Source organism: Ammodytes marinus (genome assembly GCF_949987685.1).
Source record: "Ammodytes marinus genome assembly, chromosome: 4".
NCBI lineage: Eukaryota > Metazoa > Chordata > Actinopteri > Uranoscopiformes > Ammodytidae > Ammodytes > Ammodytes marinus.
This window is the reverse complement of record NC_137233.1, coordinates 33,400,070-33,423,294: the sequence shown is the minus strand read 5'-3', so window position 1 is coordinate 33,423,294 and position 23,225 is coordinate 33,400,070. Positions and strand designations below refer to the sequence as shown.

The following is a 23,225-nucleotide window of genomic DNA, read 5'->3' as shown; positions in this document are numbered from 1 at the left end:
TGTATTCACACTGGACCAGAATCGCTGACTCCATGAATAAATAGAACTTTATCAAAATGTCTTAACTCGGGGCGCTCCGGTGGTGCAGTGGATAGAGCGCGTACCATGTTGGCTCTGGCCTTCGTTGCAGTGGTCGCAGGTTCGAATCCGACCTGTGGACCTTTACTGCAGGTCTTCCCCCCTCTCTCCCTGTCTCCCCATTTCAACTCTGTACTATCTAATAAAGCTTGAAAATGCCAAAAAAATCAATAAAAAAAAAGAAACTTCACTCTTAACATGTTCAATGTGTTTTTTTTCTTCCGTCCAGCCCCTCCTCATCTCATTGAGAAACCAAAGGATGTCCAGAAGCTGATTGATGACTCACTGGTGTGGGAGTGCAAAGCCACGGGGAAGCCCAAGCCCTCGTACAGGTGGATGAAGAATGGACAGAACCTGGAGTCTCCAGAGGTGAGATCCTGCCAAGCCCTATGTAGGCTAGCATGTCTATTTTCAAGAATTGAAGATAGTCAAGTCAAGTCAAGTCAACTTTATTTATATAGCACATTTATAACATTATAACAGCCGAGGCAGACCAAAGTGCTGTACAGTAAAATAAGTCAAATACATTACATCCAAAACATCATAAAGACACATAAATAAAAGCAAGAATTAATTATGTTGCTGCAATTCTTAGACTTCAAGCAATAAAGCAGTTTTTGGCACAAGTTTTGTTACTCAATCTGTGCTGGTGAACAAGCGGACTATAATGTATGTTCTAGGCTTTAGTGCGCTTGTTTCTCAATAAGCTTTACTGACTAATTACCATACATTCATGTCTTCTTCGTCTCAACACAGTGCTGGCAAAACATTATGTGTTTCGCTTCTGCTAAACAATGCTGTTTATTTCAGAGGAATTAGAAGGTGTCTGCTCTACTATGATATATTGTAAACAGGCCAAGTATTTCCACACTATAGTCTGGAACGCACACTGGTGTAAGTGATAATACTCTAATCGTCCGTTAAATCTCTCTCTTTGCCAACTATACAGTTATTAATCCCTCTCTTGCCACCCAAGATTAAACAAGTCAGATTCTCTAGACTGTATACATTCACCCTGCGTTCCAAATCACATACTTTTTTCTTTTTTCTACACTGCATACTAAAGTACAGAAGAGTTTTAGGGTCATGGGAGGGGAAACAAATCAGATAAGGAAGATTTTTTCTCATTATGTCGAGAAATGTCAAGAATAAAGACGATTACTGCAAAATGCTATTGGAGTTAGTGAGGCATTTATGTATTTTCAGCATACTGTTATTGACGTGCATGTATTGGGGCATCCTAAATCTTTTTCCGGCATACTAAATAGTAGGGAAGTATGGGGATTGGAACGTAGGATAATTTTATCTCTCTGCCACGCCCCCCCCCCCCTTCCCCTTTGAACATTTCATTATGGGCGCAATAATACAGCCAAACCTCTAACTTAACCAGACTCATTTTGGGCATTTTCACAAAAAAATAGATTTGATATTCCTTCATCATACTGGATTATTAGATTGGGATGCTTTGACTCAGGTTTTTTTGGTAAAATTGATTGGACACGGGAGCAACGGCTTGCACCTGATAAATAAACAGGCGTTATGTTAATTTGCTTCATTATGCAAAAGAAGGGCGACAGGCGACACCAGAGGATATGGATCAGTACTGGGGATGTTATACATGTGGCTGGAATGAACCCAGTCTGTGGTTATTAGATTACTAGAGGCAACACTCATGCTCACACAGCAAGGCCCCCTTTCTCATTAAAAAGCATTTGGCGTGCTCTCAGGGAAAGAATAATCAACAATATGTTCACGCCCAATGGCTAGCATTTTCATCAAAACCTTTTTAGAATGTAAAAGTATTCTGGTGTGTGTTTGTTTGTTTGAAGAAAAAAAAACTAAAGTAGGTCCATCTGTTTTGAAAAACTGCTAATACTGGGGGTCTTTTTCTAGTGCATTTTGAGTTATCAGATTGTTTTGGGTTTGTAATGCTTTTATCAACAACTATAAGGAACTCATAACTTGTATTTATGTTATTATGCAATCAATAAATAGTTAACTGTCAAGCCTAATGGAGCTCCCTGGATTGATAATGAGTTAAAGAACTTAATGAAACAAAGAAATGAGCTAAAAAGATGCTTTATTGCCTCTGGTTCAGTCAATGATAAAAGTGCATATTGTAAAATAAGGAATCTAGTTACAAAAGTGAACAGAGAAAAAAAGAGAGAATTTTATCGGCAAAGGATTGATAGAGCCCAACATGACAGTAAGAAATTATGGAAAGTGATGAATGATATTATGGGTCGGAGTACTAAAGCTTCTGCATCCTTCATTGAAACTGATAATGGTGTATTTATTTCTAAGCCTAAGGATATGTCAAATTACCTAAATAAGTATTTTGTGGAAAAAGTTGAAACATTGAGGGGGGGCTTTGGTACAAATGTAAACAACAAATCATGTATGCTCATTGATGATCTAATAATGAGAGGCAAACAGTGTACTTTTAAGTTCAATTCGGTTGAAATCAAGGAGGTTAGAAAATTGTTACAATCCATTTCTAAAGACAACTCTGCTGGTACAGATTGTATTGATGGTAAATTACTCAGAATAGCTGTTGATTATATAGCTCTTCCTGTATGTCATATATTTAATTCCTGTCTATCTAATGGAACCTGCCCTAAAATCTGGAAAGAAGGAAAAATTATTCCCATACCAAAAGATACCAAATCTACATTCAGTGGTCCGAACTGTAGACCTATAACAATCCTACCTGTTTTGAGTAAAATTTTAGAAAGGATTGTATATAACCAAATCCATGACTATATGTCTAAGAATAATTTGATAAGTAATGCACAACATGCCTACAGAGAGGGTCATTCCACCTGCACAGCCTTGGTAACAATGACTGATGATTGGTTTAGGGGGATTGACAATTCACTGTTATCTGGTGCTGTCATGTTGGACTTCAGCGCTGCATTTGACCTAATTGACCATAAGTTGTTGATTGAAAAACTCACGCATTATGGTTTTGGACCTATGGCAACCTCTTGGTTTGAAAACTATTTATCTTTCAGAACTCAACGGGTTTTCTTGAATGGTACTCTGTCCAACAGTATTAACATTGACTGTGGTGTGCCGCAAGGAAGTTGTTTGGGTCCGCTCTTATTTTCAATTTTTACGAATGATCTCCCGCTTGTTATTAAAGAATCCACTATGGTTTTATACGCTGACGATTCTACACTGTACTATTCTGCATCTACATGCTGTAAACTTAAGACCGTTCTGTCACAAGATCTGAAAGCAGTGGCCAATTGGGTTACTGCAAATAGACTTGTTTTAAATCTATCAAAAACTGTCAGCATTGTCTTTGGATCACGGCATAATCTAGCCAGTCAGCCTATGCTTGATCTGCAGATTTTGAGTCAGCCAGTGAAGCAGGAGAGTAAGTTAAAGCTTCTGGGACTGTCTATTTGTAACACTCTGTCCTGGACTGATCATGTAAGGCAGATAGCTGCTAAGATGAGTAGAAGCATTGCTACGGTCAGGAAATGTGCCACCTACTTACCAGTTACTTTACGGAGACAGGTTGTTCAAACATTAGTATTATGCCATCTCGACTATTGTTCTGTTATTTGGGCCTCTGCCTCTAAGACTGACTTAAACAAACTACAAACTGTACAAAACAGGGCTGCAAGACTTGCTCTTGATAGATCTTACAGATCAAATGTAGATCGGATGCATTCTGATCTTAAGTGGCCTAAAGTTCTGGATACGTTATCCATTAGGTCCTTGGTATTTATTAAGAATGTAATTTCCACTCATGTTCCTAGAGTTCTTTTTAACAAGGTTGGTTTCTGCTCTGATGCTCATTCATACGGTACTAGATCTGCAACAGCAGGACAAGTTGTGCTCCCACACTGTAGGAGGAATGCAATGAGGAGGACATCCTTCTATAGATCCATTTCTTTGTGGAACGTACTCCCTTCGCACATTCGTGTTATACCTGTGAAGAGGGAATTCAAGAGGCAAATTAAATCCTATTTTATTTATGGTAAATAGGAACTCGGGACTCTGGCTTGGCTTGGTGCTCAATGTATTGTGTTTTGATGTGGGTGTTTGCGCGCTCTGAGGCGCCCAGATGCCCATTTATTTATTTGTTTGTTTGCAACTGTTATGTATTTGTAGTCTTGTAACTGTACTTTTTACTGTATTTGAGTGAATGTGATGATTTGCTGTTTGTGTGTTCAGATTTTAATTGGACCCCAGGAAGACTAGTCTGCCGCTTCTGCGTCAACTAATGGGGATCCACAATAAACAATAAACAATAACACGTTTCTTATAAGGGCTTATGAAAGTCTTCTAATCTCACAATAAACATGTTTATTATGTTATTATTAACGGTCTTATTAACAATATGCTTATTAATAAGCATATTTTAAGGGTCTTATTACCTATTAACCAATGCTTATTATAAGGACCTTAATATAAAGTGTTACCGAATGATTTAAGGTTACATTGAGTGTGCTGGTTTTGTTGTGGTGCACCCCCCCTCCCTCCTTTGCTGTAATCGACATAATAAATGAATATATTCCTAATGCATGGGTGAATGGATTAATCAGCCAAGGTGTTCCATTGTTTGAAATGCCAGCATTAACCACAGAGGCTTAATGAGTGGAAGAGGGAAAGGTCAGCCATGTTAAGGAGCAGTAGGGGAAGAGGATGCAACCATTTGTCGTTAATGTATTACAGTGAATCAATTCAGACCTTTACTGATCTGTATTTCACTGGAACTTATTTCTGCCAACACTTTTTTAACTTTGAGCAAAATGATTGGAACAATTGATGTGTGAAAAGTAAATCACAAAAGGCAAGTTATGGGCCATAGCGATTGGGAAGAAGAACTTTAGAATGCTATAGTTTTGGTTTGTGTAGCCTCTAGATGTAAAACAAGTTCTCTTTAGTTTGGGTGCGTGTAGCCACTAGCCTGGCACCGCCCGCCTACATACTTCTGCTCAATTTGCATTTCCCTTCAGTAGTCAGTCTGGGTCTACGGTATATTAGTGGGTTTTCTCAGCCAGATGTGTGGCGGTCCAATCAGCGAACAGAGGGAGTGGCTGGGAAGAGTGAGTTTCAGTTGTAGTCAGAAGCCAGCAAGGTCCTATGGTTGGCAGATCAGGAGTGGCACTGGGCAGATCCAATAGTTTTAAACCTCAACAGACACCCGCCTCCAAACGAGTGAACGTTTGTCAATTGAGCGATTCCAGACCTTCTGTACAAATGCAATGAAGTACAATGGTCTGGTAGGACCAGGCTAGTAGGCACAAATCACCCCACCTTCCCCTATATCAGAATATAGGCCTATGTGCATTACATTTTTCAATGTCAATCTTTGAAATATTTAAGAACTTCCAACTATTTCTAGCCTCACTCTAGAAATAGCACCTTTCAGACTGGTTCTACATGTATCGGGCTCTTGTGTTGGACATGCTGTGTGTGTGTTCTCAAGCAGGACTGTCTCAGATGCCAGCCCTTATTATATTACACAATGGCTGGTCTTTTTCAAAAGTGATGCTTTCTTTTAAAGCCCCTGTAAACCCAAATCCACAAAATCCTTCTAACTGTGTCATGTGGGGAGTTCGATGTGTTATAGTTAGCATATGATAATAGTTAGGGCATATGTATCAATCCAAATGAAAGATATTGTTCATTTAAGTTTTGATACACTTTTTTTAGAAATGTGGTTTCGATGAGGCGGGCTTTGCTCTGGTTCTTATGACACATTAAGTTATTTGAACCAATCATGGCAGTCCTCTTATGGAATGACTGTTCCCATGGAGGCCTGTCAAACGACATAGACAGTGAAAAAGCCTTTTTTTCTTTTATAATATTTATATGCACATTTATTTTCACACTTGTTTATAACTCAATAGTTTGATTGATTGAGTTTTACCATAGTAGAGCAGGTTTCAAGAGGCTTTATGTCAAAGTAGTAATGGTTTATCCCAATGCTTTCATCTTGCCCAGTTCAGACCAATGATTCGCCTTGCAACGGGACGCAACTGCAACTGCTCGGAACCGCTCGCAACGAGCTGGCCTAGACGCTCTAAAACTGGACCTTGTGATTTGACATGTTGAATCTTCTGCGACGCCTTGCAACGGCATCAGCCGCACTGCAACGAGCAGTTCACACTGCTGTGATTTTTCCCCTGTGACGTTCTAAAACCGTCTCGTCGCAAGCAGTTGCAAGGCGAATCTTTGGTCTGAACTGGGCTTTAAGGATCTCAGGCTGTGTTCGGAAAGCCATACTAACGTCCTCCCTCCTACATACTCAACATCTATATACTACATACTGTCTACTTAAAGATCGATTGTGTATAATAGCAAAACATATATATATTCTCGTAAGAAAGACAAAACCTCACTTTTACTTTCGTAAACATTCAGGTTTAGGTTCATTAACATTTTGGATTGACCGAGAGCACTGTAGTTGTTCAATAATAAAATTAATCCTCAAAAATACAACTTGCCTAATAATTGTGCACACAGTGTATATGAGTAGGACGTTAGTATGGCTTTCCAAACACAGCCTCACTCTGCTGCACTTTGCATTTGACAATGGCCGCACAATGAGGTGACTGTGTAATTAAAGGTACACTCCAACTAACATGAAAAAAGGTGTTTGGTCCATTTTAAAGGAGTATGGGACCACCGTGCAGATGGCTTACAGTTGTGTTCTTGAATAGAGGTTAATCCTGTCACCACTCTAATGTCAAAGCCTTTGTTATTCAGAAATGACTGATGTAATTATACAGCAATCCACTGCATTCTGATTAGAAACTTAAGAAGTTTTTTTTACCTCCGCTTTCCCAGTTCGTTCAAGCTCAAGTGGAGGTGCTTTTGTTCTTGCTACTGCAAAGCCACCATTGAGCTGAGTTCATGTATAGTTGAATTTATTTCTCACTGTGATAAGAATGGGCAGATATTTTACGACAAGACACTGCAGGTGTCCAGATAATGGCTGTTAAAGATGGGTGTACAGGAGACATACACTGACGCATACAGGTTTAGTCAATTAAACACCTAAATGTACATTTTGGTCCTTTTATTTGTATTTCTATGAAAGAAAGACATGTTATGGAAGCTTAATAGGCACATGTATATCTCAATATTGACTAGTGCTTGAAGTGTTTGCCTGTGGTAGGCCTATCTCACGTTAATACTGTCTGCAGTTGGACACTGTTGAGCAAGTTTGAATTATTCTTTGACCCTGTAGTTACATGTTCCCTCTATTGTTCATCAGATAAAAACTTGTCAGATCAAAAACGAATGTCACTACTATTTAGTTATTGAGTTATTGGATGTTTTCGGTTTTGTTTTACATTAGATTGATATGGTTACGCCGCTTGACTGTCTAATGTATGTACGCTGTAAAAAGTACATGATCTCACAAAGGCTTCTAGTAATGAGTATTTAAGCAACACACAGCTGTGGACCACATTCAAACCACTAGAAGCTTTTTCTTTTTAAACCATAAAAGTCACTCCTTCGTGCCATCCATTTCTTTGCTTTTTTACGTTTTTTTTTGCAGCAGCTTTGTATCAAAGAAACCAAACCCCGGTGTTGTTGGCAAACAACATTGCCAATAATTTTCCTTCAGCATAAGGCGTACAGATGGTCCCCCCCCCCTCCCCCCCAGGTGAAAAACTGCTGATTTGAGAGGAACGTCACGCCTAATTAATAGCGGACAGTAAAATCTGGAGTGCTTTCCATTGCAGACACGGACTGATATACGCATGCCATCATTTTGCCAGCAGGGACGTTCGCCCCTTGCACACTTTCAAACAGCAGAGTGTTGTGGAAATGCATTTTGCAACCAATGCTCAAGCACAGGAGTAGTTTGTGATAATTTTTTGTAGCGGGGATAGTCACCGTCTTTTCATGTGACAGCACCTTAATCCCATTGCAAACCTGAGTTGAGTGTGCTCAGACAGCGCTATGGAAATGTGCTCTAATGACATTATGAGTGAGCCCTGGGGAAAACATAGCACACCAAGGGCAGGGGGGGTAGAATCTGGCACAGCTGCATAGAGATAGGATGTAATACATGTAGTAAAGAGAGAGAACCCAAGTTCAGAGCCATGAATATATATGGAGGGTTTAATGTCCGACCCGTGCGTAAAGTGTTTTAGTTAAGGCCCAGCTGCCCTTAAAGCCTTTTGAAAACCTGCTCGGAAATAGTAGAAATAAATATATGATAATGAATGTTAATATCTGATGACAATAAATGTGCATAAATATTATAAAACTTAGTTAAAAAAAACTGCTTTCTTTTACTGTCTAGACTGTTTTACAGGAATGTGTGGGCGTGTTGCGTTCTGTGGTGTTTTAGATGGATGTTCAGGCAGAGAACTGCCGTGATTGGTTTAAAATACTCATGGTGTAATAAGAACCAGAGCATAGCCCATAGCCTCTCGAAACCAAACTTCTGTAAAGTGTATTAAACTTAAATGAACAATATATTTCATTTGGATTGATAAATATGCCTCTAACTCTTTTCAGATGATTTTTCTATCATGCAACTATTCCCCAAAGTATATGGTTGGGGCGTTAAATAGATCTTAATTTGATCGGCCAATGGCTAGCAAGTTTTCTCCCCGCAGCTATGCTAAATAAGGACTGTCCCGAACAGATGAAGAGGAGGGTACAGCTTGACCATGTACGCTGCACTTAGTATGAATAGAGCATACCTATCGGGAAAGCAATTCTCACAATGCATTATACCTTACGATGTCACGATGCTCCTTCAACTCTTATCCCCTCTCGTCCTGCTCAAGGGGAAACAGGCCCCGGGGTGCATTGGGAGATATACATAGGGCACGCTTTTATTTCCCTTTCATAAACATGCAGATTGATTAGGGTCATTTTCTGCTAGCCTGCCTCCATCCACTCAAGCCTTCCCCTCCATTAGTGATGAAAACCTTGATTTATTGCCCACCTCTGTCACTTCCAGAAGCATAATTCACTGGCGGACTGTTCATTTTATGTAAATGAGCAGTGTGTGAATGAGGCATATTAAACGGCCTGTCTCTCTTATATGTCCATAGGATCGCATACAGGTGGCCAACGGGGCCTTGTCCATCAGCCGTCTGACTCTGTCTGACACGGGGATGTACCAGTGTGTGGCTGGCAATAAGCACGGAGAGGTCTACTCCAACGCAGAGCTCCGAGTCATAGGTAAGGCCATGGTTTGGTGTGTGTGTGTGTGTGTGTGTGCGTGTTTAGATTTGAAGAGAGCCACTAAATACTCAAAGCGGTTCATTCGTTCCCCTCGGAAAATATGAAAGACAACCCCTATTTCCTTCCTGTAATTATATTCATCAAAACAGTGTCATGTTAGTTTACTGGCGCACGGTCATGAGTAAGTGACACATGACTCCTAAAAAAACCTAACCCAAGACACCTTTTGATATGTTCTGAATGTGCAGAGTTTGGAAACAATACAGGAGAATAAATATTTGAAAGCAATAATACAGAATGGCTGAGAGTCTAACTGCATTATATTCCATTATATTTGTGTCACAGGGTAGCTGAATTAAATCTTGACATTTCCACCGTGAATTGATGCAGAAAAGGCATAAATTGGTTCATTAAAATTGACCAAAATGCAGGAAATATGACGCTCAACATTTCCTGGGGGAGGAACAAACCTCCAACCAAATGTGTCCCAACCCTAATGTTGAAAGGACACCTACGCCCTTGTGTCTACACTCACTCACACATGCGTGCATACTAGTGCTGGAAGTTAAACGCGCCATTAACGACGTTAACGCAAACCCATTTTAACGGTGTCAATTTGTTTTTACTAGTAACGTTAAAAAACACTATCACACCACACACTGTACATGTAGCTGTCAGTTAAGTTACTGTTCATTCAAACTGAACTTTTCCTACAGCGTAACTTCACATTAAAATTATTTAACTGGCAAAACGGCAAAACGTTGTGGGCTATTTGCACTGAATTGGAAATTATGATATTTTCGAAAAAAATACACAGAATTACAAGGGTGTAGAGAATGTGTGTGATAAGAGCATTACAATGAGGAAAAAATAATGGGACACAAATAAATCAAGGGACATTTAGAATAGATACAAATGTGCGATTAATTGCGAGTTAACTATGACATTAATCCAATTATTCACGATGTAATATTTGAATGGTTTGACAGCACTAGTGCATGCAGTATGTCTGTTGGTGCAGCGACGTGTGTGCACGCATTCATTTGTCAGTATCTGTTCTCAAAGTTTGCTCCGTCATCTTCCTTCACTCAATATAAGCGGGCGACCTCCGCCCTCTCACTCAGTGTCCACTAATTGAAAAGCATTCATTAGAAGGTGAATGCGTCTTGGTGACAGTGATGTATATGCCAGAGTGCCTGTGTTGACCAGCCTGGCCCATCTGCCCTGTCAGCCCTGTCACTCTGCACTGAAGGCCTGGCAGCAGCCTCTCATTCACTATTCAACCTCCAGCACCGCTCACCCTGATTGTGTTGCTGACAGCCTCAATACAGTCAAGTGTGATGGTCAAAGTCAGGGACAGTCATCATGGGCGTAGGCTAAAGCCGGTTACATACTCTGCAAGAACAAATAAATAAGTTCCTACTGACAGAGCTGCGAGAAGAAGGACTAAGTTCTTTGTGGTCTGGACATTTCATACTTCAGGAGAACTCAAGTGACTAACTCCTGGGACTCATAAGCCCTGCCCACAGCAGTCACACACTGTCGTCGTGGTAGCTTTAGATTGACCAATCACACAATGGTTCTCGGACAAGCTGCGAGCAAAAAGTTCTGCCCGGACGATGTGTTGAGATCTTATTTCTTTGTTCTAAAATCATTGGGAAATATATACAGTAGTTACAGGTAAGAATGATGTATACATATTTGAACTCTCTGAACTATTAGTTTTTGAACCTCTTTTGGGGTGAAGGGTGTTGTCGACCCTGCGTTCCGAATCGCATACTCTTTCTTTTTTCTATTCTACATACTATATCTGACGATAAAAATAATAGTTAGGATGCAGAAGGCATACAATTGGGACATACTTTTACTTATTTATTTCATCAGAACATTGCGCCTTGATATTGCCTCATGCTTTTATATCTGTCGCATTCTGGATAATGGGTCAGAATCGGCCACATAGGACGCTGTTTTCAACACTAAAAATCTTGGCCAGATGTAGTAGACATCCAGGTCTTTCTAACCATCCTAAATCTGGCCACAAGAATCGGGACATCCTAAATCTTTTTTCTACCATACTGAATAGTAGAAAGTATGCGATTCAGAACGCAGGGCATATTTTTTTTAGAGGGGGAGAAATTGACCTCAACATATCCCATATCTACAGCTATTGGGACAGCAACAGGCGGTTTCACACCTCTTGAATAGGGCACAGGAGGAAAAGTCGTTATGTGGGAGTGATCACTTGGTTGAAAAGCTGAAGAACAACAAGAATATTCTATGGAGAATTATAGGGTTAGAGTTACATCAATACCATTGGCTCCCCCATTGTGGACATTACTTTTTCACTTGTCTGAACTTTTCCCGCCGGTCACACATTGGATTTACCAACTCATTTGGCAAAAAACAAAAATGATTAAGGATGATTTTTGACATCAGATAAATAGTCCAGGATCATTTGGTAGGACAATACTGTAGATGTAAAAGGTTTTCTCAACTGTTTCAAATACTGCTTTTTTAATATGCTGCTCTTGTCTCTAGCCGTTGCCCCAGATTTCTCTCACAACCAACTGCGGAGCCAGACGCTGGTGAAGGTGGGAGGGGACGCGCTGGTGGAATGCAAGCCCAAGATGTCTCCCTGGGGCTCGCTCTCTTGGCGGAAGGGCAGTGAACCCCTCCAAGAAAGTAGCAGGTAGAAACACAACATTTATATATACACACATCCTGCTCTGCTTCTCCCACCCCCAACTGTGAGGCTGACAGCTGGACTTCTACCCTGAATGACATGTGTTCTCATTATTTTTTATCTTTAGCTGGGAGCGAATGCCTGGAGGCCATGTTCTGTATCAGGTGTATGTAGTGTTGTTTACAGACACATCTTGTGATTAGGCGACATCTTGTTCACATTTAAATGATGTAGCATTCAGTTTGAAGTCATCTACCTAATGCGATCCTGCCACCAGCGCGTTGCAATATTGGACAAGATATGATATTTTCATTTTCCTTTATTTATTCTCGAAAGATCAATTGAGGTTACCCTCTTTTACAATGAAGTTGAGACATATGAAAAAAGTGTGAGAATTACCCTGTGTTCCAAATCACATACTCTTTCTGTTTACTACACTACATACTAAAGTACAGAAGAGTTTAAGGGCAACAGGAGAGAAAAAATATCAGATAAGGAAGTTTTTTTTTCATTATGTTGAGAAATTTCAAGAATAAAGATGAATACTCCAAAATGCTATTGGAGTTAGTGGGACATTTATGTATTTTCAGCATACTCCGGTTGTAAGTCGCGTTTTGATAAAAGTGTGTATATATGGCAATTAGAGGCCATTGTGTAGTCATGGTATAGGGGTTAATGAAGACTATAATCCCCTGAGAGGCTGCTCAGTGCTCCAGAGCCTTGATGAATGTCATGCAGCAGGATCCTAAAGATGACAATGAGTTGAGATTGGAGGTGAATGGAGTGGAGGAGGTTTGGCATGGATCAGACTGAAAGGACAACTGACAGCAAAGACAGGAGACAGTTTCAAAAATGTGTCAGCCGCGATGTGATTGGCCGAATGACTGAGGTCATGCTTAGGTCATGAAAGAGAGAAATCATCAGCTTGATTGAGTTAAATGAGAGAGAGAGGTTTTGAATGAGATGGATGAAAAGACTGAAACTGTCAAAGGAGTGTGAAGGAGTCGGATGTATTAATATTGGACTGGCAGACAGACCTCAGGCAAGATAACGTGTGGATTATGCCTCATTTGTGCTTTTCACCTCTCGGCCATTGCTAGAAAAAATGTATTCAATAATTATTGCAGTTGTGATGACTTGAAATCCTGCGGTGGTATTACGTATAAGCAGTGAACTGTGTGGTGCTGTCCATCTTGTGGATATGTTCTCTTTCTGAGTGTCAGTCAGTGCGTTTACATGCAGACTCATAATCGGGGAAATAAACAAATAAGACTTCAATAGGACTTGTAAAATGCATGCAAACACCTTTATCCGATCTACTTCGCACACAAATCTGCAAATTAACGGACAAGCGAAGTCGGATATGAACACCTAGATAACTCGTTCATAGTCGGCATTCTACCTGCATGTATTCAGGATCGCATATCTCATATCGGAGTTCTCGTTCTGCGCTTGCTCGAGAATCCTTGCGGAGGATTTCACAAGGAAGTGGAAGGAGACAACAAAATAAATAGTAGGATTTATTGCCGGAAAGGAACCGGACGTGGCTCTATAACCACTTGTTGAAAGGGCTACATCGCCACCTAGCATAGCAGAGTCATGCCATGCTCCGGCCATTTATTGAATATTTGAAAGGCCATGTATATTCAAACAAGTTAGGTATATGTCTTAATCCAATCTAGTTGTCCCATGGAAACACACTGATTGTTATAAGAAACAATGTCCCCACCATGTAGCTCCCCCCCCCCCCCCTTGACTTGTGTCTAATGTAAGGCAGTGTTTAGTCTGTAAGCAGGCACACTCTGTTAGAATAGTTGTGCACAAGAGCACACAGTCATGTAGCAACATGCTACAGGGAGGAAATTATTTTTGATCATGCACGTAGGGGTTTGCGTGTATAAAAACATGTGTAAACAGGATTTCACCCACTGAGGATTGTGTGTCAAATATCACACTCCGTCCATTTAGTACGTTTGCCAAATCTGGCGTTTCTTCCCGAGTGCGCAAAATATGGGAGGAGTACATGCAAAAAGGTTGATTTAGCACACACACTGTGATTTACAAAGCCTGAAAGGAATTGCGGTCGTTGAGATTGGGTCTTTATTTAATACGTTTGAAAAGCAGGTGTTAAACTGTTGAGCACAAACGACGTGCAAAAGACAACGGATAAAGGTTTCTTGTTCTTTCTCGTATTATGTTTGAAACGCAAATAATCCAGACATATCCCCCATCCAGCAATGACATGCTGGAGCTTTTGGATGAGTTAAGGGTTCATTCATAGCCACTCATAAGACAGACACACAATACCTGCATACATAAGGCATTTCCTCTCATCTCGTAAATGAGCGCATGAGAGTCCTTAATGTTATGTGAGGCAGGATGGACAGGGGCGCACTCGGCACACACAGGGCCAAACAGGGCTTTTACACGTTGCTGTTTCCAACAGGAGCGACCAATGTTGGGGCGACCGTGGCTCAGTTGGGAGAGCGGGTTGGCCAATGATCCAAGGGTTGGCGGTTCGATTCCTGCCCTGCCACCTGTGTCATGGTTGTTGTGTCCTTGGGCAAGACACTTCACCCACCTTGCCTGGTGTGAATGTGTATGACTGCTGTATGTTTGAGGTGGTGGTCAGAGGGGCCATTGGCGCGGAATGGCAGCCACGCCTCCATCAGTCTGTCCCAGGGCAGCTGTGGCTACTATCGTAGCTTACCACCACCGGAATGAATGGAACCTGGAACCCTGTAAGCGCTTTGAGTGCCTAGGCAATAAAGCGCTATATAAATCCTATCCATTAATATGCAACCTGTTTTATTTGCAGAGGCTTTTTTATTAGATATTTTTTATTCTTATTATTTTCTTATATGTCCTGCCATTTCTTGGCGATCTACCAGTACTTCCTCTAACATGTTTGCACCCATTGTCATTTTCGCATTCAATCTTAGTTGATCACATGCACACAAACCAAAAAGTCAAAAAAAAAAAAATTGAGCGCTCTCGCAGTTAAGCACTCTTTATTTCTGATCTTAGTAGATCAACCCCTCAGAAAATAAAGTCAATTGTCGGGAATAAAGTGGAAATACAACTTGTTGATATTAAATCTGACAGGTAAAGACTTCGGTAAAGCAGGAATATTTTTGACAGATTTTGAACTTCCGGTATCAATAACTCATCATTGAAACGTAAATAAAACACAAACAATGCACCAAAACCTAAGTGTTGACGAAAAGAGAAGTCCTTTAAGCTCCACTAATAATATATTGCTCTCTCTCTATGTGCAGTGGGCTGTGAGACGAGCGCACAGAGACCGTCTACAAAGGGAAACATATTCAATACCTTCACTTTGATATTTGATAGTGCCGTTATAAGTCGATGCTTAGAGGGACGTCCGGTTTCGGTAGAAAATGGGTTGTAGCACAGATGCATCATTTGTGTTTAAGATACCTTCCTCTCATTCTAGGTTTCTCTCCTGTGGCCCTTACACTCTTCCTCACTAATACAGCTCCAGTTACACTGTGGTGTATTTCTATTGCTGTTTGCCTTTGGGGAGAATTTGATGCAGTCCTCACTCCACACAGCACGCAGCACAGACCAGCTAAAATCAAAAGCAGCATGGAGCCTAAACTCAGTAATGGTGAACAGGGTCTGCCAGTTTTTATCTCTTAGCTCCTATGCTGTTAAACAAACAGACGGGCATGCTGGGTTAATTCAAAGTGCTAATCAAGTCCTTTCCACCTCAGCGGGGATAATAAACACTCAAGATATCCAATCAGTCAACTTCTGACCTGTTCCCAAAGTTTGCCATCCAAGCATCCTGCCACGTTTGACCCCTGAGACGTGAGCTTCCGTGTGATAACTTTTTGCCTGTATGTGTGTGTGTGTGTGTGCATGTGCGTGTGTGTGTGTGTGTGTTTGTGTGTGTATGTCCGTCTAAATGAGGTGTGAAGTGTGTGGCCCTGTCAGGGGTCATCCAATCGGGTGTCACCACTCTAGCATGACTTGGGCTGTGACAGCAGTGTGTGTGTGTGTGTGTGGGTGTGTGTGTGTGTGTGTGCACAGTGTCTTGCCATGGCTTTTTGCATATATACAAAGCAGTGTTGTTGCTTGTCAAACAAAGTGGCGGCGAAGGGGACATTTGCATAGTGGTTTCGCCCGCCCGGTGCCCTTCACGTCTGCTGCGTGCCGTGCTTCCACTTCCAGAACACGTTCTCAACCTCGCTGACCAACCTGGACCATTTAGACTCTGTTGTTTTTATATATATATTCATAGCTCAAAATAGATTTTTGCATTTGTCTTTTGGGTGTGACACGAATTGACGTCCACTCAAAGGTTGATAAATGAAAAGGCAATGTCCCAATGTTAAGTAGATGGCTTGTGTTGCATGTTGTTCTGTATTTATATCACTGATCAATGTTCTTGTCCTTCTCCAGTTATTTTTTACAATAAATCACACAATGTGATGAGACAAATGATGAATCATTCAAGATAGGAATGATGCGAGCACAACATTTGAATTACTCTTGAATAATTCTAATATGAATGTATTGTTGTCACCCTATAGCTTTACGGTGGATTTACTGCTGTCATTTAGTTAAAGACCTACTTCACCGGTGGAAATATGAAGGTGTATTGAACTCTGAGATCCTTTGTAGTATAAATGTGCAAAAACTTTAGAAATTGGCTCATCCTAGCCTGAGAAAAGGCAGAAAGAGTGTTTTATGGTCTCACTGTCTAACCCTACATTTTCCCATGCGTGATATCACACGTGGAAAATGTAGGGGTAGGATTAACAGGACAGCTCATCCAAGGGAAGACTGATGAAAGAAAAACCTCATATAATAGTGATTTTATAATGATAGAACGGCGGTTCTGTATGGGTGAAGTATTCCTTTAAGTTCTTTGTTGCACTGGGAGTAATGGTAACAGACAATTAGTTGATGAATTTCTTGAACACCGGCCACTTTATTCTGGATTTTCATTTTAAATATCTGTTTGGAGTTTAGAAAAATGTTTAATGCTGTTTACCCCCCACTGAATGAACAACAGTTGGCCTGGGCCACCTGGGCTGTTCCAAAAAACTCAACAAGAAAGATGCTCGGATTTCAAATTTAAAATTCAACCAGTCCCAGCTGTATTAACTTAAAAGGAAATATTTTGCCATGACGGCAGACTGCATTGCCAGCTAGGAAGTGGGGCTTGTACACACACACGCGCCAGCACCTCTTTAAATGTGTCTTGTGCATGTGTTTACAGCTCCCTCTTGCTCTCTTTCCTATTCTCTTACTTTTATCTCATCTGTGACACACACACACACCCTAGTGTTGTATGCCACATAATAAAGATGTTTGTCATTGGTTGTGGTAATGGTTAGAACAGTTGTCTTTTAAACGGCATGCCCAATAATAGCGCATAATACCATGCCTCTAGGTCCACTACAGTCTTCTGCCTTCTATCCTGCTGGCTGGAATAGTTTGCAAATCAATTCAAACAGGCCACCCATGCACATGAGTGAACTGCTAGCAAAAGATGCTATATGTGTTGCTTGTTTATTTCATTCATGTTTTCCTTGCATAATTCAAGATCCCAGACCAAAAAAAAAGGACAATCTGTTTTGTATGCGTGTACAGTCCGTCTATGGGAGCCCGTCTGTTTGGTTATGCACCTGTATACCAGAAAGGTGCAACAATCACAAGAGGTAGTTGCTGTGAACCAACCCCCTTTTGTTGAAAGATTAATCGGGCCTAATTGCGTTGGCGCTCCACAGTGGCTTAGGCAGGAAAGGGAGCCAGTGTCACCAGCTGGGTAATCCATCTTCATAGCACATAGCAGCAGCAGACCCCTTTGTCTGTGTGTGTGTGTGTGTGTGTGTGTGTGTGTGTGTGTGTGTGTGTGTGTGTGTGTGTGTGTGTGTGTGCGTGTGCGCGTGTGTATGTGTGTGTGTGTGTGGGGGGGGGGGGGGCTTATCTACCCCAGACAAGTCCTGCAGGGAGCAGGTTTAGATGACATCAGCTGGAACAAAGCATGCTGAGAGCAGGTCTTTGCTGATGAGCGTGTAAAGTGGGCCGTGTCGAGCCAAAAAGCAGCAGCAGCCCTTTAAAAAAGAACCACGCCATTTCAATATGTCACTAGCAGCAAATAAATCAAGTTTTTGTTAAAAGCTGCTCACACACCAGATGTACTTAATCGTCAACTGTCGTCTCTCTTGTTTAGCCTGCCTCGGGGTGTTGCTCCCTGCCTGGCATTAAAGGCGTATCTTTTTAAAGAGCTTCAGTATTTATCTCTATTGGTGTTGGCAGTCACACACACGGTTGGCCTGGATCTTTCCTGTGTGAAGAAGGTGTTTACCCCCGGAGGAGGAAGAAGGCTTTGGGTGTGGCTGGAACACATCTATCCACCATCTTTGTTTCCAGACGTTCTGATGCTGCAGTGTGTTCCCATAGCGACACTGTTTGCCTTTTTGTCTAGTTTTAGTGGTACACACACTGCAAAAGAAGAGGGTACATTTGTTTAGTTCAAAGCGTATGATCCAGCGAACGCTTGGCGAATGTTTGTTCATGTTTATACTAACAGCGTCAATAGTTTACGCTCAGAGTGAGTGCCCCGCCCGGCCCTTTAAACATGTCCTGCTGCTGGCTCCGAGCCACGCTCTTTAGATCAACGCTAGCAGAGAAGCTGCTGTGTGTTAACTCTTTTTACAGCGCTGTAGAAAGTGGTGAGTAGATATTAGCTGATTTTCACAAAAAGTCTACTGGATTATATCGCTTAGAATTTCTTTGAAAAGATATGTCTGACTTAAACACAATTGTCTTGCTCTTCAGTCTTTGCAATAAGCTCCCCTCCTCTCCTCCCGCCAGAGTCCAGTGAGAGGCAGATGATCTGCATGCTCAAGGTATCCATGACCATTACTTTTTAGCAAGCGCATTTCAAAAGGTCATGTGGAAAAGAGGTGACAATGGGCCTCATTTATAAAACTTGCTGGAAACTGGTGCAGATTCTGGCGCAAATACCTCCCTACGCCAGGTATCGCGTGGGATTTATCAAAAAGTCGTATCTCGCCAACCTCGGCGTACGCCAGGCCATTATTGATAAATGCGGCGGCTGAAAACAATCGTTATTTGAATATCACGCCCCTATATTTTCTCAGTTTAGAGGCCTCGCCCAGAGGTTTTACGACATGGATATGCGCATTACGGCACAGAAGAGGAACTTCTCTGAAGTAGAAATTGACAGAATAACAGCGAAAGTAGAAAAAAAAGAGTTTAATTTCGGAGCATTACAAGCGGCATCAAAGAACGACAGAAGGCAGCAGTTAGGAAGGAAATAACTGCTGCGGTCAACAGCGTTGGTGTTGACAACAAATGATCTCCAGCTGAGGATTTGGCATTTTAGGTTTACATCAGTAGGCTACTATCGCTCAAATTCTATAAAACAGCATACACAATTATATGTCGCCATTTCTTTAAATAGATGAAGAAAAAGTGGTCTGACTCAAAAATAGCCACTAAAAAAAGTGTGTTGCTGTTCTGAAATGCAACCAACTGGGGGTGCGGGGCTGCGGGCATAATATAAGTGGTAGAGGAGAAAAAGACGCACCAACTGTCCGATAATGGTCCCCATGAAAGAAATACATGTCTGCAGAGATTTTAATGATTAGAATGTATTGGCCCCGTTTCTGCTTTTTTTGACGTTGTGTATTGCTTTGTGTGTTGATTTTTTAATGCAGGACTGTTTGTGATTGGGTGGGATATGGGTGGGGTATGTTCGGGAGGGAAAAAAGGGGAAAAAATTAATAATCCATTGTATTGCAGCTGCTTGATACTACTTTGTGATTTAATAAAAAAAAACTTTGGAAGAATGTATTGGCCCTTTTAGATAGCACTATTCAAAAGGGTTTTAAAAACTAAAAATAACACATTTTGCGTTTTAGTGTATGACAGCATGCGCTTGGCACGAGTGGTCAGCCCGGCCGTCAGCTGCACAAGCCGACCCGGCAACGATCAGCTGTGAGAGCGCCCACTGTCCTGCTCCACCAGCAGATCGGAAAAACAAGCCGAAACGTGCCGGTTAACGGTGGAAATAAATCACTCGCTTTAGCATCAATGACACATTAAAAGAGGAAACACAATCTCAAAAGTGTGTTAAATAAATAAAATGTTAAGCTGAATGTTGTGCCGTGTATTTTTTATCATAAAGAGCAGCGTACTACTTGTACTTATTTAATACTTAGGCTAACATTTTGAATGAATGCAGCCCCCGTGCCTCAGTGTCCCCCCAGCTGCTCCAAGTCGGAGATAACAGCCCTTACACAGTCCCATGCACCACTCCTAAGTGGCCAGTGTGCGCACTATTGAATCAGTGCTCCTACTCAGTTGCACACCATAAGCTGCACATTTTTAAGTGATTAATATCTTTATTTCGGTCTGAGCAAACACTGCATTTGTATTATCTTCTAATAATTGCCCAACAAAGTAATCGGCTACCCGGCACAGCCTGCACTGCGAGTCCATGCTGTTTACAAACTTGCGTACACGAGCTGAGAGCTGGCATGGGATTTGAGCGTATCCTACGCTCACGTCCATATTGATAAATGCCGAGGTTTGCGTGGGCAAGACACTTACACCCACTTTTCTGGTCTACACACGGTTGATAAATGAGGGCCAATGTGATGCAAATACTCTATGCTTAAAATGTTCTATTCTTTTATTGTACCGTGTGTGTGTGTGTGTGTGTGTGTGTGTGTGTGTGTGTCTGTGTGTGTGTGTGTGTGTGTGTGTGTGTGTGTGTGTGTGTGTGTGTGTGTGTGTGTGTGTGTGTGTGTGTGTATTGTGATTGCTGAGTGGATGCTCTCCAACACCTGGTGAATGGCTGCTGGTCAAAATGCTAGTAAGGCTCCCTTTGTGTCACAACACCGAGTATACATATCCTATTTCAACAACAAAAAATGAGGTGTATGTATCACTTTATTTATTCAAAATAAACTAATTGAAAATAATTGCTAATCCGTATTTAAATTACATTTTTGAAAGAATGTCATGTTCATTAATAAATCTCTTACATTATGGAAGCTTTGTACAGAGCATCAAAAAAGTGTTTGTGACATACAGAAACTCAATTTAGAAGTCCAGGGTTCCATACATCATATTATATTTTAGTATGTTTTGCCTGAAATAACTAACACTGCATTCCAAATCACATACTTTTTCTTTTTACTACACTACATACTAAAGTACAAAGGAGTTTTAGGGCCACAGGAGAGAAAAAAATCAGACAAGGAAGATTTTTTTTTCATCATGTCGAGAAATGTCAAGAATAAAGACAAATACTCCAAAATGCTATTGGAGGTAGTAGGGCATTTATGTATTTTCAGCATACTACAATTGACGTGCATCTAGGGTTGCAAAATTCCGGGAATTTTCAAAGTTGGAAACTTTCCATGGGAATTAACGGGAATTTATGGGAATTAACGGGAATTTTGGGAATTAACAGGAATAAACGGGAATTTACTCAATTTAAAGCAACACAAATGCATTACATTCTCCTAACTATGTTATTTCAGTCCAGGCAAATGTTCTAGACTGTAAAAAGCAGTTTTTTCAACTAAGTTTTAATATATTTATGAACATTTAATTTCAAATCAGATTTTTAAAAAAAGTTTGAGACACCCAACTTGATATAATTTATTGATTTTCACTAGACCAGGCTTACAGAGGCTTAAACAGTGATTTTAAATATAGTTGGGCACAATATATTTTAGCATAATCTTGACTAAAACAACCAGATTTTATGCAAGTACACTTGGCAAATTGCACATAGCACACATCCTACTGCAGGGGTACTGAGACCATGCCCCCTACATGCACTGTGCATTCCTCCATCACATGGGGGGCATTTGACTTTATTCATTGAATGGGTGGGGTCAGACAGATGAGTAATATTTAACATTCATCTTTTTGTTGTTCAGTGAAATTATTGATTGTTCATAAAATAATCAAAACTTGAAAATTCTTTTTACAAATAAATCTGTTCAAATGTAATGTTTTTTAATTGTATTATTTTGCATGGATGTCTGCCTATAACCCAACATAGTGTTTAAATGTTTAGATTTATGTTTGGATATGAAAAAAAAATCATTTAAATTACAGACATTTAGTTAATTCCTATAATTTCCAATTTTGAATATTCCCAAAATTCCCGAGCGAAAGTTCCCGTGGAAAGTTTCCGGAAACTTTCCGGTAATTTACCGGAAACTTTCCACCCCTTTGCAACCCTACGTGCATGTATTGGGACATCCTAAATCTTTTTCTGTCATACTAAATATTAGGGGAGTATGGGGATTGGAACGCAGGGTATGTATCAGGAAATTCAGTACAGCAGTGTCTCTTCCAGGGCTTCCAGTCTGTGTAACAATCTGCTCTGCTGACTTGAATGGGATAATATAATGGTTATGTAGGGCCAGAAATAATGATGATGCTTTTTTAAGCTTCTGTAATAGTTTATTTGGCACCTAATGTATTCTTAAGCCATCTAGGTTGGGAGATTTTTTTTAAATCAGTGTACTTCTTTCATTTTTTATTTCTCCAATGATTTCAAGCCTAGAAAAGTCTATCGGGAAATGGTTCCACATCTATTTGAATTGTGAAACAGTGTGTAACATTGCACCATCAGTCTCAACTGTGCCCGCCATTGTGCACTTATAGGAAAGTAGCCATTTGAGTGACAGTACATCATCTACATAACGGCTCGTCTTAGTAACACTGTAGGAAAGCATAGGCTTTTCCCTTCACATGCTCTGCTATTGTGTTTAGTAGGCCTACTGATTAAAGGGTCCAAGCCACTGAGATCATTTCCACCTTGTGAGCAGCAGCAGCAACTCTGAGACATGTTTGGATAAATTAAACATTGAATCTGCTACGCTGCCGTGTGGGCTATAGCTGGCACCTCTGAACAGTATCGGCCTGTTGTCTGCAGCTGCCAGGATCAGCAAATCCCTAATCCTCCATTTGCCATCCATTGTAAAGGCTGCACTCCTTCTTGTGGGTTCAGGTTTTAAAAAAATATATTTTTAAAGCTGCAGCCAGGGTGATGTGAGAGGTGTAGAGGCAAAAAGTCCAAATGAAAATTGCCATTGCAGCTTTTTCAGGTAGCCTAGTAACTATACCTTTGGAGAAAGGGTAGTGAAATGCTGTCTTTTTGGGGCACATGTTTTCAGTATGCAGGCCTGGCGCCGCTCACACACACTGCCAAGCCTCTAGAGAGAGAGAGAGAGGCACAACTCTTCACAAGCAGATG

The 23,225-nt window shown here is 40.9% G+C and overlaps 1 protein-coding gene across 1 annotated transcript in view; it reads left to right on the top strand.

Moving 5' to 3' along the window:
- Positions 1-23,225, top strand: part of cntn4 (contactin 4) — a gene marked incomplete at its 5' end in the record, with an annotated part of 163,059 nt that overhangs the window by 102,613 nt on the left and 37,221 nt on the right. Inside the window, 3 exons of the mRNA XM_080026764.1 lie at positions 308-447; positions 9,123-9,252; positions 11,794-11,944. Coding sequence (XP_079882890.1) covers positions 308-447; positions 9,123-9,252; positions 11,794-11,944 — 421 coding nt within the window. The remainder of the gene's footprint in view (positions 1-307; positions 448-9,122; positions 9,253-11,793; positions 11,945-23,225) is intronic.